Consider the following 16,319-nt stretch of genomic DNA (forward strand, 5'->3'; position numbering starts at 1 on the left):
CTTCTAACAAAGGACTATTTCCTTAACCTACAATGCCACTGTTTTGACTCACAACCTGTAAGCATGTTTTCATATTTAAAGAATTTGCCACTGATGATTCAAATGCAGGTTTTGAGCAGTGTAGAGTAGCGCTTGTTGTTTCTCCAAACACAAATGCAGACATGGTTTTGTCTACGCAGCGCAATATGCAATGCAACTAATCCGTAATTAGAATGCAACAAATGGCTAATTTGTAATGGGTTTTAATAGTTTTGTCTCATCGCACCAGGGCATGGCATTAGAATATTGTAAGAGACATGTAAAGTAAGTATGGTAAGTCAAACATTTGAGGTATTCGGCCAATCACAACACACTGGATAGCTGACCAATCAGAGCACATCTCCCTTTTTTTTTTAGAACGATGAGCTTTGTAAAACTCGACGTGTTTCAGAAGGTGGGAGATAGAGGAGCAACAACAATGTACAGTCTGTTGAAAATGATGCATTTTTTTTTACCTTAAAATGAATAAAGTGATGTGGCCAAGTATGGTGACCACACTCGGAATTAGTGCTCTGCATTTATCCCATCCAAAGTGCATACACACAGCAGTGAACACACACAAACTGTTAACACACACACACCCGGAGCAGTGGGCAGCCATTTTTGGCTGTAGCGCCAGGTGAGCAGTTGGGGGTTCGGTGCCTTGCTCAAGGGCACCTCAGTCGTGGCATTGAAGGTGTCAGAGAGCGCTGTACCTTCACTCCCCACCAACAATTCCTGAAGTTACGAGACTCGAGCCCGCAACCTTTGGGTTATGAGTCCGACTCTCTAACCTTTTTACGCATTGGGTTACATTTCACGTCGCACCTTAACCACCGATTTCTAGTTGTGTCCTCTTTGAAAAGGCCTAACAAAGTAGTTTCACTTTCACAATGAAACAAACAGCATCTCCACGATATGGCGGCGGTAACAATAGAAAGAATCAAAATTATACCTTCTTTCTTTGCGTGAACATTCAGGCGCTGTTATGCAAATCTTCCCATACAGTGATGTAGACATTTGGGGGGCTTGTTTAAACGAGGCGTTTTAGGAGGGTGTGGACGAACTTTTACAAAGACTCTCTCTTTGGGTTTGAGACTCAAGTCTTTGCAACTTTAGGGATCTTATCCATTCACAAACTGCTTGTAACACTCCAAAGAGAAAGGAAAATCTGAAATTGCATCATACGACCCCTTTAAATATTATTTAATAAATTATGAGTCAAGTGGGAGTTACCAGTTTGCAGTGCAATGCCAAAATCTAAAAAGACTGATACATAGACTACATACAGTACACTGAGTTTAGTGAGCATCTGGTTGTAATTGGCTTGGACCCTGTCATATTTTAGTCAATCTGCAGAGGCAAATTTCCTATATTTTGCTGTATACATGTTCAAATCTTAGAACAGAACTTGCTAAAACACTCAATTTGGTATATTTTGAAATCAAGATGCAACTTAGAGAATTAAACCGGGTCTGTAAGATAAAGGGTGCCATTTAACCCCAAAAAGCAATGTCCCTGCCAAGCAATGACTCACGTCAGAAGAGCACCAGTCCTGAAACATGGCGAGAATATAGCGCAGCTGCATCTGGAGGCTAAATCCTGCCTCCCACTCGGGCTCCACCTCAACATGCTGACCAAGCTGCCTCTTCACCTCCTCCATCCCCTGCCATCAAAGAAGGACACTCAATTAGGCTACAGATCAGACCAAATTAAAATCCTTTTGACAAGAGAAAACATTACCTGCATACAACATAGGAAGCGAAGAAAGACATGTAAACCTTCAAGGAACTTCTCCCTCAACGTCTCAGTCCACACAGAGGGCTTACTGATTAAAATGTACCTGATAACATCAAAGTAAACCCAATCTACATTGAGACAACTGATAAAAATAAACAGTAGTTATTTTCCATAATTCGAGGGTTGTGTGTAGACCTGAGGTCATGGAAGATAACTTGAACCCGGAAGAACTTGTCGGGGTTGTGGCCCTGGAAGTGGAAGCGTTGGTTGCTGTCCAGATGTTCCCTCATCATATCCATTACAGTGTCTACAATGACCTTGATGACACTGCCCTCCTCTATCAACTGCCTGGCCTGAGAAAAAAAAAGAGAGGTGGAAAGCTTTAAATTGACCTTTACATTGAATTTAAGGGTTACTTGCCATCATTTACTTGCGTCATATCGCTCCAATTTGTATGACACTCTTTCTTTCATGTAAAATAAAAGGAGATATTATGACTAGAGAACTAATAATTAAAGGGAACAGTATCTGACTGCCAAGAGTATGAGTTAAAAATTAGGTTCAGTTAGAGATGATAAAAGATACAGAAACATGTTTGATGTCAATGCTGCAAGCTGTCCATCATACCAAAGTGGGAACAGTGAAGATCTGCACAGACAAGGCTGTGATTGAGATGTTCCTTTGATGGTCATCGCAGATAAAGTCTTCCTGAAGTTGCTTGTAGTGCTGAAATGAGATAGAGCTCATCTCAGCTAACTGTACTCATTCTAAGCATGTAACAACTTTAACATTCAAATGATACATATGTGAAATGATATGCAGCTGTGAAATTGTACCTCTGTGAATTTCATGGCAAACTGCCTCTTATATTCGGTGTCCATCAGTAAACTACTAAAAATTAACTCGTGGACAACCTTGCGGGCTCCTGAGGAAGTTACAGGAAATCAGGTTTAAATATAGCACTAAGAATATCTCACCGGATTTGAAATGTCTGCATGGTATTAAAAGAGAATCATTTAATGACAGAGGTTGAAAGATTGACCTTTATAAAGTTTGGCGTCGTGCAGCATGAGTCGACTGATCAGGCAGGGGTTATTGTTGTCAGCGGCCGGCTCCAAAGCCACCTGACAGAACACCTCCCTGAGGCCAACTACACAACCAATGACAAGCACAAAACCTCAGAATTATTATATATACACACACTACTGGTCAAAAGTTAAAATTGATAAGGATCCTTTCCAATTGATAATTGGAAAGGAAAAGGAGAATAATAATAAAAAAAGCTGTTTAAGACGCCTTCTTATGTTCACCAACAATGTTTTTATTTGATCAGTAAAAACAGCAATATTGTGAAATATTATTGCAATTAGAAGTAGCCATTTTAATGTGTAATTTATTGCTTTGCTGGAAAAAGAGAACTTCCAATTCCAACTTCCAAAAGTTTGGGGTAAGATACATGTGTGTGTGTGTGTTATATATATATATATATATATATATATATATATATATATATATATATATATATATATATATATATATATATATATATATATATATATATATATATATATATATATATATATATATAACACACACACACACACATGCAAGACACGCACCTTTATTCAGCAATGACGCATACAATTTCTTTCTTTCTTTGCATGTGTGAGAAAAAGTGCTCTCCGCAAAGCGACGGCAGGTTTACGGTGCGTCAAATACAGGTACACTACCCATCCATTAGATGGCCGATCGTTAATGCGCATCTCGTCAGTAAAGCCGGTTCTCTAATCAGCGGTTAATTCCATCAGGTGCATGATTTCACATAGAGCAGCTGTTACTACACAGAGCCATCGTTAACAGAGAAGATGCGCAAATAAACGCTGAAAATGAACGTGGATTTGCGCAGTTTCTCTGACGAGATGCGCATAACGATCGGCGCAGCCCTGTTAGATTAATTGAAAAAGTAGTACAGATCACTTGACCGAGTGTGAAACTTACAAGCACTCAGTCAGAGTGTTTGGCGAGTGAAAACATACCTGTGCTAAACTTATACTTAGCCTGCATCTCTGACACTGGTGAGTAAAATCTAAGAATTAGCCAATGGCTCATGTTAGACATAGTTTCACAGAGTGAAGATTTGGTTCAATATGCGAGTGATTTACTCACAAATGAAGAGGGTTGATTTTTGATGATTTTGATAATGAAACACAGTAAGCAGCTAATCTTTTGCAATAATTGATAATAAGAAGAACCGTTATTACTAATTGAGCATCAATAATAACCAAGGACCATATCAGAATGGTATTAGACTGTAAATATGTTTGCACTAGAGTTTCAGGAGAGCCATTTTAGTTTCTATTTTCATTAAATAAACAATTGTTTTAAAAAATGCAACCGATTCACCAGATCTCGGTTCACTTTCTGCTCGTAATCATTTACCTGAGTAGCCAAAGATCTTTTGGAACCATGCACCAAGTCTGAGGGCAAAGGTCTGATGAGCCATTACAGCAGTGTGAAGAATCTCCACCCGCAACGGTTTCTGGATAATGTGCTCCGAGTTACGCTGCAGGGGACATACAAAGATGGTTAAATAAGTCATCTACATACACCTTACTTAAAAAAAAAAGGAGAAAAAAAAGTGTTTTAAGAGTGTACCAAGTATATTTACCCTGATATTGTCCTTGGCTTGCTGGCAGGATCCGAGAGTACCTCTCTTCACGGCTTTCCGCCCCTGAAATCATGATAACACAACAAATGAAAAGGCTATAATGTTGACCATGTAAGACTATGTGGAAAGCTGATGCTCAGAATACTCACTTCCTTGTCAATAAGAGCAGTGTAGATTTGGGCCTGATTCTGGTCACAGGCGATCGCGCGCTGAAGTGTGTAGATGACGTGGTCATATGAGTGGTGTTCATCGTTGTAGAGCACACAGAAGTAGGTGTCTTGCTTCACTCTAAAAACAATATTAAACAACGTTTACATTTTTTAAATGAAGGATGAATCCTATATTGGACTTTTTCCAGCTTGCGGCTTTAGTAACTGCAGATCTCACTTTGGCTTCAGCTCTTCTGATAGTTCGTTGGTTTCTTCCCAAACCAGCATGTCTGTTGTGTACCGCAGCAGCAGGTGGAACAGCATCTGAGCCCTTTCCCGAAGGCCTGGGTCCATCACACACTCATCCTATGACACACACAACAGCAGTTGAAACCGAGAGCCACTTAGTTTTTAGTTGTTCACAGAATTTTACTTGAATAAATTGTATTTATTAATTCACCCAAAATAGATATTTAATGAAATGTCCAGGCTGCTAATTTCTATATAGTGGAAGTAAAAGGGGACTGGAGCTGTTAAGCACTGAAACTGAGGGTTATAATAATAATAATAATAATAATAATAATAATAATAATAATAATAATAATAATAATAATAATAACAACACTACGTATACTACTATTATTATTATTATTATTATTATTATTATTATTATTATTATTATTAAATGAAAACGACAACAACAACATAAAAGCAAAACAAATGAATAATCAAGATACACTGCAGTCTGCATTAGGTTTGATGTCAGTGAATATTATAAGTTCCCAGATTTTAAGACCAGATTTGACTGACATCATACTTCTGAAATATTGTATATGTGCTTGTTTATGAAATTTAAAGAGCTACAGTAGATGAGCAGATTTTCTGTGAATAATCATTTAAACTGTGGTCTTTTCCTCATATGACTTGAGCTATATGTGCAATATACTGTACGCGTCATGTGTTTTACTTTTATATATTTTATAATACCTTTATTTTTGTTATAGAGCTGTACAGCTCCAGAAAATAAATAAGGTAACACTTTATTTTAAGGTGTCCTTTTTACACAGGTTTCATCTACTTGCTATTATAATAACAATGAATTATGCATAATTACATGCAAGTAACCCTAATCTTAATTATATTACATTAAGTATAGTTAATTAATATTACTCGGTACTTATATGTATAATTACACTGTAAAAAGGGCAACTTTAAATAAAGTGCAACCAAAAATAAAAGTCAAAAGGGGCTGAAACAACAAATGATGTGAGGATAATAAAGTAGGCTTGCCATGATAGACAGTGTTGACCGTGACACCAGTGTTAAGCCACAACATCGGGCACGGCACTTGTCCACCGCGGCACAGACCAAAAACGCGTGTTTGGAAATTGTATTTTGAAAAGCCTGTTGACTTTTGCCGTTTATCTAAAGTGATTTTGGAAGTTTTTTTTAAACATTTGTTTCTTATTTAATTGCTTCCATATTGTTTGCTGATTTTTACTTTATTTAAACTTTGTGTCAAATGTTCCACGTTTCTTATTTATTTGGTTATTATTATATATGTTTACTTCCAGTTTTTATACCTATTTATATTTTATGTAAATTATTTGTTATTTTATATTAGGCATATAGCCTGCCCTATATTCATCGTGTATTTTTATTTGTTAATAAATGTTTTATAAATAGGTTGATAATAAGTAAGTTCGATGTTGTATTTTGTTGTTGTATTCAAGCAATTTACGCTGAACTGCCAGTAATTCAAAAGTGTAAGTAAAATGCGCACATCTCTTTTAAGCATTTTAAAAGCAAGGAAAAGAGGGAAAATTCTAACAAACTAAAAACGAGCAATTGCTTTATGCAAAATTGAAGCTATTTGCCGCTAAGTGAAAGCAAAATGCGCAAATAACAAATAACAATCTATTAATTTTTACAAACTATTTAAAAGTGAAAGAAAGAAAAGCGAGGAAAAAAGGAAACGCCCCGCCTCCGGGGTTTTACCGGTATTACCGGTGTAGTTGCACATCGATTAACCGGTGGGAAAATTTCCTCACCGTCACAACCCTAATATAAAGGAATAATTAATTCCCAAAATTAAAATTCTTGAAATGGCTTTATTATTATTTTAGGGATAGCAGGCTTGCAAGGAGAAGACCACAAAAACACAATGTCACATAAACTGCTGTTTATTCTCATGTATATCTGCCTGTTATCTGATTCAATCAGGCTCAACCAAAGTTCTACTGCAGTCACTTTTTAAATATCCTCAACTCCTCCAGAAGATCACGATCTAGAACATCTCCTAAAATGCAGACACACCAAAAATAGTAACTAGCCACCGAAAGAGCTCACAGCTCAACATAATTTGACTGTACAAGCACCAAACAGATAACAAAACACACAACACAACAGAACGGGCCCTTTGAGCCACATATGATGTTTGCTGATTTGGTTTAAATGTCCATCTGTCGTGTTTATTTCATGTATGTTTAGATCTCGCCAGAGGGTGTCAAGCACGAAAAGGCACCTGCTGTTTTCCAACAAAGTGGCCATGAGTGAGTGTGGATCTGGAGCCTGATCTTATCATGGTGGATCTATTGAGTTATCAGCTACCATCTGCTTCGCAGGCCAAAATGTAGGCATACAGCAAGAAAACAGTGATGAATACAGCTGATAACAGTAGTTTATGAAACCCAGGGATTTAGATGAATTATTATGCCATTAAACACAAAAAATCTACAACTGATAGTCTTTCACTTTCATTCTAACTATTTCAATTCATTTCCTTGTACAATAAACCCTCTGACTAACGACTTAACTTTTTCTTCCACTCGCTGCTTTTATTCCAGCTGGTTTTGCATCACTTTCCCACACACTTTGTGTTTTCCCACAGAAGGAGGGTTTGGGTTAGCAAACGTGCGGACAGAACGGCTCCTCTGACCTCAAGGCAGGAAGTAAGTTCAACAATAGTGTTCACAGAAAAAAGATCAACATCAACAAGCTTCAAGAAAATAAACTGTACCGTTTCCATATTAACTGAAGTGCCAGGGTCGTGTTGGGAGCAGCAGGGTCCAGTCTTCCAGGCCTCCAAGTCTCCACAGTCACAGAAACCTCCTCCTGCCGAGGCATGCATCTGCAGTGGCAATGGAAATAACAATTATAATAGGAAAATAATAATAATAATAATAATATATAATAATAAAAATAATACTTTAGATGGAGGTCATTTATAATAAATTTAATTTAAAAAAATTAAAAAAGAGAACAGGACTGAGATTTGGCGGGGAATTATAAAAATAATTTAAAAATGTATAATAATTATTAGTACGAGTGCATGTACCTTGTAGCGATGACTTTTGTGCACACTCTTCTGGAAGCATTCTATGCAAAGTACACAGGTGGGATCTATTGCACAATCCCTGGAAATATACATATAAGGACACATCAAGACAAAAAAAAAAAAGCAATAGATGCTAGCACAGCTAGCAGAACTCCTAATGAGTTCAGCATAAGAGCTCCATAGACGTAGGGCTTTGAATGTGCTTATATAGACTTGTAGTCAATACATAAAAATAAAAAAATAAGTAACTAACTAAATAAATCAAATCAGATTTGGACACACCTACTCATTCTTTATTATTACTATTTTCTGAATTTTATAATAATAGTTAAGTAAATTAAGTCCTTAAAATTATGCTATACATGGAAATATATATACACACACACATACATACATACACACACACACTATTAATTTCTAAATGACAAAACTTTACATTTTAATAATATTTATTTATACATTCATTCATGCACTTATTTATTTATTTGTTTGTTTGTTTGACCATATAATTTTAAATAAATAAAATGTGCATTCTCCATTCACAAGGCTGTCCAATGAACAATGCACGATGAGATGCTGGCTCCTCAATCAGTCTAGCTGATGTACTCTTTACAAGCTTGTATAGGAGTTGATGGTGTCCGTATATATTCTCAAAGGGGCTCAGGTCTAACCTGCAGGAGTAGACGGTCTCGCCCTCTTTAAAGACACGTCCACACTGCTGAGCTGATGAGCAGCCGCTGTGTTGCTGTAGCTTCTCCAGCCCGACACAGGGGTCCTCCCCAAAAAGGAAGCACTCCAGAGGACACAAGAGGCGTTCCTCAACCTTTTGCTCCTCCTCCCCTTGTTGTGGCTCCGCCTCCAGGCAGTAAATAAGGGGGACCTGCTCCCCCATATAGCAGAGTATGGCAGCCTCTCTGTTTGAAGCATCCTGCCATTTCTGGTGGCAAAAGAGACAGAGCATTATATAACAAACTAATCAAACACATTAAAGGGTCATATGGAATAATTTTTTTATTTTTTTGTTTACTTTTATAGTGCTTTTTGTTCGTAAGAAAACTTTAGTTTCCATTCAGTGCAATTACAATTAAATAAGTGACTAGTAACATAAAGCACATGAAGCAGCCAATAAAAATATTCACTTTGAACCCTGCATTTCAAGATCAAACCTGCTGGCAACTAGTCGAACGAGATTTATTTATTTTTGGCAACAATTAGCCTACTGTATGCTGAGCCTGATCTTTTCAGTGATTCTTATCCTCCGTATTCCTCCAATTACTTTTATTTTTTTGAAAATTTTGATTACTGCTAATGGCGTGGGGGAGGTGGGGAAGTCATTTAATTTAAATTACATTCATAATTGAATATTAATATAGCATTTTAAGATGTATTATTATTAGTATTATTATTATTAAAATAATAAATAAGTGAGCAACTATTATGCATGTAAATGTTGGTGGTTAAAAATATTAATTTACAGGAAATGGCACATCATGGTGAAAAACATGCTATGTTTGGTCAATATTCAGGATCTCCTCAGCATGTAAGGTCTAGAGGACATTTCAGGCTCCTACTACTGAAGCTAGAGTTTTTGTTTATCGATGCGCAAAATAAATGTACACTAAGAGCAATGTAATGAATTGCATCAATCAAAAAAAAGAAGTTTCAGAGCTTCTCAATGCACAGAAAAACCATCTAATAAACGGCCTTTGACCCCTATAGCAAGCATATTTGATCCCATGCTGCACACCTGTTCATGCTAATAAAACCAAATGTGTTAGAAATAAATTCTATATCCTCTGACTGCAGCCTGATTGGTCAAAGAGTCAGTCAACTGACTAATGAATGAGGCTGTGTTATACAATGCAATATTTGGAATTAAACAGGCAACTATGGCAGGGCTACATTATGAAAGCAGATTCATGTCCTGTCTCAGAATATCAATCAATAGGAAGACATCGATTTCACCGACACTGCCAGATCTCACTTCATAGAGATGTGGAAATCTATTTTAAGGTTGAAAAATCATGAGAAAAACATTTCCATCCCTCAAATGTCTGTGAAAATGCAAATCTAACATTAATACTAGCGTTTAAAATCTTGCTCATCTTTCACAATCAAACTTTTCTAAAAAGTGTAAGAATAAAAATGAAGAAGGAAAAAAAAAAAGAAGCATAAACAATTAAGGTTAAACACTACATTTGGTTATACAAGACTACATTCTGTAATAGCTAATAAATAATAAATACTGTCTATTCTGTATTTACTTAAAATATATGTACAAAGAGGCTGCATTAAAAGGTCCAAAAGAAAATAAAACATCTGGTGAAATGTTGTCTCTCAAAGATGCAAAGAAAAAGAAAATGAAAGATGAAAGGTTTTGCATTTTGCGTAAACAAACGAAACTTTCAAAAGCATCAGCTAGAAATTATGCATAAAATGCTCGTTTTAAGTAACTTTGGAGAAAACACAGCGTACTAACTTAGGTTAAATGCTATTAAATGCTCAATGATGTAGAATAAAAAGCAGTTAAAGCGGGTGTTAAATCTGCTCGTGTGCACATGTCAGATGTTAACAATCATGTAAACATTTAGGCTCTTAGCAATATGCTCATCATTAAATCAAATCGTAGATAACATAGAACTGAAAGGACTAACGTTACCACGCATATACAGCATATACCTTAACCTGCTTAAATCATAATATACTGCATGCGCATACTTATGCGACCATCACATGCAACTGACATGCGACTGGATTTATGTGTGAAGTTGTTAAAAGCCAAATAATTACCGTGCTTAACTGTACACCGTTCAGCGACTCCGCCATCATCCAAATGCCGTAAAGCAAGCGTCACTACAACAACACAGCAAGGACGGATTTGCAACAGTTTAAAAGTCTTTCGGGTGGACTCAAATAAATGGAATTACAGATGGTTGGCAAATTGTAAAAGCATGTGTATATACATATACATTACATAACACAATAAATAAAAGGCCATAAAAGGAAGTGAGTTAAAAGCCAACTATATAAAACAACAAAAAAAGTTTTATGTTATTGAATCGAGGTCCTTTCATAATTTGAACCTTTAAATAAGTAATGGAGGACAAAAGAGCAGCAATTACATCACTTCAGCTACTTCGGAAACAAGATTAACTATGATTAAACAAGTAATAGCGAATTTAGGCGAGAGAGAGAGAGAGAGAGAGAGAGAGTTCCTTATCAAGTAATCAATTACCAACTGAGATTAACTTTAAATTAACTTTCAATTTATAAAGAAATACCAATTAATTAAGTAATAATCACGTTTTAGACGTACCCTATTGTTGTGATATGTTAGGGATCTTCAGGAGTAATTAAATTATTCCAGAATGTTTATTTTGAGTAAACTATATATTTATAATTTTTAGCCCTGCAGCGCCCTCTGGAGGAAAATAACTGTATTATCATCATTATTATTATTATTATTATTATTATTATTATTATTATTATTATTATTATTATTATTCTTTTGGTTTAAAATGAGAGCCTTTCTTATTCAAATGAACCCACAGTAAACGCCACAGAAATACTTTAAACACATTATTCAATACAACGTCAGTGACAGACAGGGTCAGATAAATAAATAAATAAGTAAATAAATCAGGGGTGTAGATTTACCCACTTTTATCATCAGGAAAATTAGTCCCCCTCATTTTTTCGGACAAATATGTTATTTTTGGGACCGAGAAGGCGAAATGAACATCAAGGAGCGCTAAACTCTCCTGCAGTGTGTGTTCCATTCATACTCGAAGCCGGAGGGCGCTCTCGCGCAAAGATTTATTACAGTATATAAACTAATCTGCCTTATTATGTGATAAAAAAAAAGTGTTTGTAGTATATAAACAAATCATTATTATTTGTTATTGTCCAGCAGTTACAGATTTCTAAGCCAATTAAAAGCTAGAAATTAGAGAAAAAAATAAAGTTGCCTACAGTATCCACTGCCAATCAAAAGTTTTTGAAAAGTAAGCTTGTTAATGTTGTTTTAAGAAGTCTCTTCTGTTCACAAGCCTGCATTTGATCCAAGTACTGCAAAGCAGTGACATTTTTAAATATTTTTACTAGCCTCTTTAAAATAGCTGTTTTCTATTTGAATATATTTCAAAATGCAATTTATTACATTTTTTTACATCATTACTTCAGTCACTTTATATCCTTTATATAATTTATAATTCAGATATACTGATTTGCTGCTAAAGAGATTTTTAAGGGAAAGAAGTGGAATGTTATGCAATGGCCAAGTCAATCACCTGACCTAAATCCGATTGAGCATGCATTTCACTTGCTGAAGACAAAACTGAAGGGAAAATGCCCCAAGAACAAGCAGGAACTGAAGACAGTTGCAGTAGAGGCCTGGCAGAGCATCACCAGGGATGAAACCCAGCGTACGCTAATGTCTAATTGATCTCCAGACTTCAGGCTGTAATTGACTGCAAAGGATTTGCAAACAAGTATTAAAAAAGGAAAGTTTGATTTTTGATTGTTAATCTGTCCCATTACTTTTGGTCCCTTAAAAAGTGGGATGTACATATACAACCTGTTGTAATTCCTACACCGTTCACCTGATTTAGATGTAAATACCCTCAAATTAAAGCTGAAAGTCTGCAGTTAAAGCACATCTTGATCGTTTCATTTCAAATCCATTGTGGTGGTGTATAGAGCCAAAAAGATTAGAATTGTGTCAATGTCCTAATATTTATGGACCTGACTATATATATATATATATATATATATATATATATTTTTTTTTTTTTTTTTTTTTTTTTTTTTTTTTTGCTCATGCATATACATTAAATCATCCATTTTGTGTAGGCCTATGTCTGTGAAATCAGTGTCAATTGTGTTCCCTATAAAACCCCTGGTTTTCAATGTATTTTCCTTTTTTGGATAGAAATGTGAAGACATTCTTATCTAAATTATTGTCTGTCTGAACATAGAGTAGATTAATTGACTTAACTGTGTTTTGGCTTGTTCTGGAGGACTTGCATCAGATACAGATATGTAGAGAAAGAACATAAAAACAAAAGTTAATAAGGTAATATACTAACTATTCCAAGATCAGCAATTTGCACAAGGCTCCAAAAAGGCTGAAATGTCCACTGTGTTACCTGTCAACTGTGTTACCCATCAACAGATGACAAGGATTAACACGGTTGACAATGCTGGCAATTTTTGCTCCCACTGAGTGTTGTTGATAAAAATAAATATTCACAAACTATTGTCATTACACAGAAATTACATAGGAATTGCCTAAAACCATGGAAAACAATGGATAAACCTAACTGATCTAATCACAGTCACAAGGCATGGTTGAAAGACATTCAGAATTCCTCATGATTGACATAAACCTATATAATATTATAGATTTGGCATATATCTATTTCTGCTTAGTCATGACTGATAAATTGTTAGGATGATATTGTGTAAGTCCGACATCCAGCAGGTTGTCATCTAAGAATGAACCCCGACAGGGTGATCAGGGGTGTCACACTGTCTAGTCTCTGTTTCCCTGGGTGTCCACTAGTGGGCTCACTTCCCCTTAGGCACTTCACCGTAGGCACTAGAATTCCTCTAGTCTGGTCCTGTCTTCACAGTAATTGCACTCCTTTTAATTGCACCAGGTGCAGTCACTTTATTGTCATTAGCCTCCTTATAAATACCAGTCTTTCCCTGTTGTTTGTATGGAGTCCTTACCCTTCGTGTTGCCAGCTTCTCGTCTTCCGAGATTCCCCTTCATCTTCTCGTCTCCCGAGACTGACCCTAACCTCTCGTCTTCCGAGTTCCCTTTCCTGTTCCCTACTTGTTTATTTGTTTGTTTATTTTTGGACTGTCTGTTTGGCTTTGACCTATGCTTGTTCGACTAAGATTTGAATTACCCTTATACTGCCGTTGCACAAGATGGCCGCCAGCCCAGCGCCGCTGCGCAGAATGACCGCCAACCCAGCACCATTGCACAGGATGGCCTCCAACCAAGCACCATGAGGCAAGATGGAGGCCAGCCCAACACCACAGCACATGATGGCCGCCAGCTCAGTGCCACTGTGCAGAATGGCCGCCGGCCCAGCACCACTGCCCATGATGGCCGCAGGTCCAGCGACACTGCACAAGATGACCATCAGCCCAGCGCCATGAGGCAAGATGGACGCCAGCACAGTGCCACAGCACAAGGTGGTCACCAGCCCAGCGCCACGGTGCAAGATGGCCGCCGGCTCAGCACCAACGCCCAAGATGGCCGATGAGACGTTTTTGGATTATTTCTCCATGCTGTCAAAGATCCTACAGATTCCCAGGAGTGTTCACGTCACATCTGCTGATCCAGAGACTGTTCACGTCACGTCTGCTGAGCCAACACCACAGTACAAGATGGCCACAAACCCAGCGCCACTGCACAAGGTGGCCGCCAGCCTGGAGCCACTGCAAAGGATGGCAGCTACAGTGGGTTTTCCTGAGTTGAATCAGGTTCCCATTGACTCTCCAGAGTTGAGTCAGGTTCTGGTTGACCTTCCAGAGTCGAGTCATATTCCCGTTGACCCTCCAGAGTTGAGTCAGGTTCCGGTTGACCCTCCAGAGTTGAGTCATATTCCCGTTGTCCCTCCAGAGTTGAGTCAGGTTCCAGTTGACCCTCCAGAGTTGAGTCAGGTTCCAGTTGACTATCCAGAGTCGAGTCAGGTTCCTTTTGACCCTCCAGAGTCAAGTCACGTTCCAGTTGATTCTCCAGAATCAAGTCAGGTGCCCGTTGACTTTCCAGAGTCGAGTCAGGTTCCGGTTGACCCTCCAGAGTCGAGTCAGGTGCTCATGGACCCTCCAGAGTCAGGGTTAGTCACCGTCGACCTTCCAGGGTCAGGGTTAATCACCTTTGACCTTCCAGAGTCAGGGCTAGTAACCGTTGACCTTCCAGAGTCAGGGTTAGTCACCACTGACCTTCCAGAGTCAGGGCTAGTTACCATGGACTTTCCAGAGTCAAGGCTAGTCACCATTGACCTTTCAGAGTCAAGTTAAGTCACTGGTGATCTTCAAGGACCGAGTCAAGTCACTGGTGATCTTCAAGGACTGAGTCAAGTCACTGGTGATCTTCAAGGACAGAGAGTCAAATAACCGGGGTTCTTCATGGGAGAATTCAAGTCACCAGTGATCTTCATGAACAAAGGAAAGTCACCACTGATCTTCATGAACAAATACAAGTCACTAATGATCTTCATGAACAAATGCAAGTCACCAATAATCTTCATGAGCAGAGTCAAATCAGCACCGATCTTCTGGAATCCAGCATAAACACCATGGGATTACCAGAGTCTTGTCACTCCTCTGTGGAACTACCAGAGTCTCTCCACATCTCTGATGAAATACCAGAACCGTTCCACATCTCTGCTGAACTACCAGAGTCTCTCCTCACCTCTGCGGAACTTCCAGAGACTCATCATGTCTCAGTCGATCTCTCTGAGCACCCGACTGTTCCTGTTGTGGCCACGGAGGCTACATGTTCATGTTCTATGTTTCAGACTTAACCAGACTTGTCCTCCTGTTGGTCCAGCCGCACGGATGTGGTGGTCTTCTGCTCCACCCTGGGGGCTTTCTGCCTCGACCACAAGAATGTGGTGGTCTTCTGCTCCGCCCTGGGGGGCGTCTGGTTCGACTACACGGACGTGGTGGTCTTCTGTTTCGCCCTGGGGGGCTTCCGCCCTGACCACACGGATGTGGTGGTCATCTGCTCCACCCTGAGGTCTGTCTGCCTCGACCACAAGGATGTGGTGGTCTTCTGCTCCGCCCGGGGGGCGTCTGGTTTGAACACACGGATGTGGTGGTCTTCTGTTCCGCCCTGGGGGGCTTCTGCCCTGACCACACGGTTTTGGTGGTCTTCTGCTCCACCCTGGGGGGCTTCCGCCCTGACCACACAGTTGTGGTGGTCTTCTGCTCTGCCCTGGGGGGCTTCTGCCCTGACCACATAGTTGTGGTGGTCTTCTGCTCCGCCCTGGGGGGCATCGGGCCCGAAAACACGGTTATGGGGGTCTTCTGCTCCGCCCTGGTGGGCGTCACTTGATGTCCCTCTTGGACTTGTGTTTATTTTTTGTTGTTCTTCTGTCTGTGTCTTTCTTTCTGTTTCCTCCTAAGGACCTGGCCCTCCGTCCCTCCCCCTGATCCTCCGCCGGTCCACCTCCCTCCTAGGTTTCTTGTCTGTGTCTTTCTTTCTGTTTCCTCCTATGAACCTGGCCCTCCGTCCCTCCCCCTGATCCTCCGCCGGTCCACCACCCTCCTGGGTTTCTTGTCTGTGTCTTCGTTCTGTTTCCCTCTAAGGACTTGTGCCCGGTTGCATGAAACTCCTTAAGTGAGGGTTTCCCTGAGGGAGAAAAAATCCCTGAGGTAAGGGATT

General features: G+C 38.9%; 1 protein-coding gene across 3 annotated transcripts in view; it reads right to left on the reverse strand.

Annotated features, from left to right (window-relative positions):
• The window catches only part of LOC127933435 (E3 ubiquitin-protein ligase UBR1), a 34,350-nt gene extending 23,194 nt beyond the window's left edge, over positions 1–11,156 (reverse strand). For 2 of the 3 annotated variants that reach the window (XM_052530446.1, XM_052530447.1), the window contains exons 1-14: positions 10,703–10,981; positions 8,584–8,849; positions 7,913–7,991; positions 7,595–7,705; positions 4,814–4,941; positions 4,576–4,714; positions 4,427–4,489; positions 4,198–4,321; positions 2,801–2,908; positions 2,595–2,683; positions 2,386–2,484; positions 1,954–2,111; positions 1,762–1,861; positions 1,556–1,684 (exon numbers count right to left, since the gene is read on the reverse strand). In XM_052530446.1, coding sequence (XP_052386406.1) covers positions 1,556–1,684; positions 1,762–1,861; positions 1,954–2,111; positions 2,386–2,484; positions 2,595–2,683; positions 2,801–2,908; positions 4,198–4,321; positions 4,427–4,489; positions 4,576–4,714; positions 4,814–4,941; positions 7,595–7,705; positions 7,913–7,991; positions 8,584–8,849; positions 10,703–10,741 — 1,632 coding nt within the window. In that variant the 5' untranslated portion in view covers positions 10,742–10,981. Of the gene's footprint in view, positions 1–1,555; positions 1,685–1,761; positions 1,862–1,953; positions 2,112–2,385; positions 2,485–2,594; positions 2,684–2,800; positions 2,909–4,197; positions 4,322–4,426; positions 4,490–4,575; positions 4,715–4,813; positions 4,942–7,594; positions 7,706–7,912; positions 7,992–8,583; positions 8,850–10,702 lie in introns of all 3 variants that reach the window. The other variant, XM_052530445.1, reaches the window with a different exon arrangement.
• Between the last annotated feature and the right edge of the window lie 5,163 nt (positions 11,157–16,319).

This window comes from Carassius gibelio, chromosome A17 (genome assembly GCF_023724105.1).
Source record: "Carassius gibelio isolate Cgi1373 ecotype wild population from Czech Republic chromosome A17, carGib1.2-hapl.c, whole genome shotgun sequence".
Classification (NCBI taxonomy): Eukaryota; Metazoa; Chordata; class Actinopteri; order Cypriniformes; family Cyprinidae; genus Carassius; species Carassius gibelio.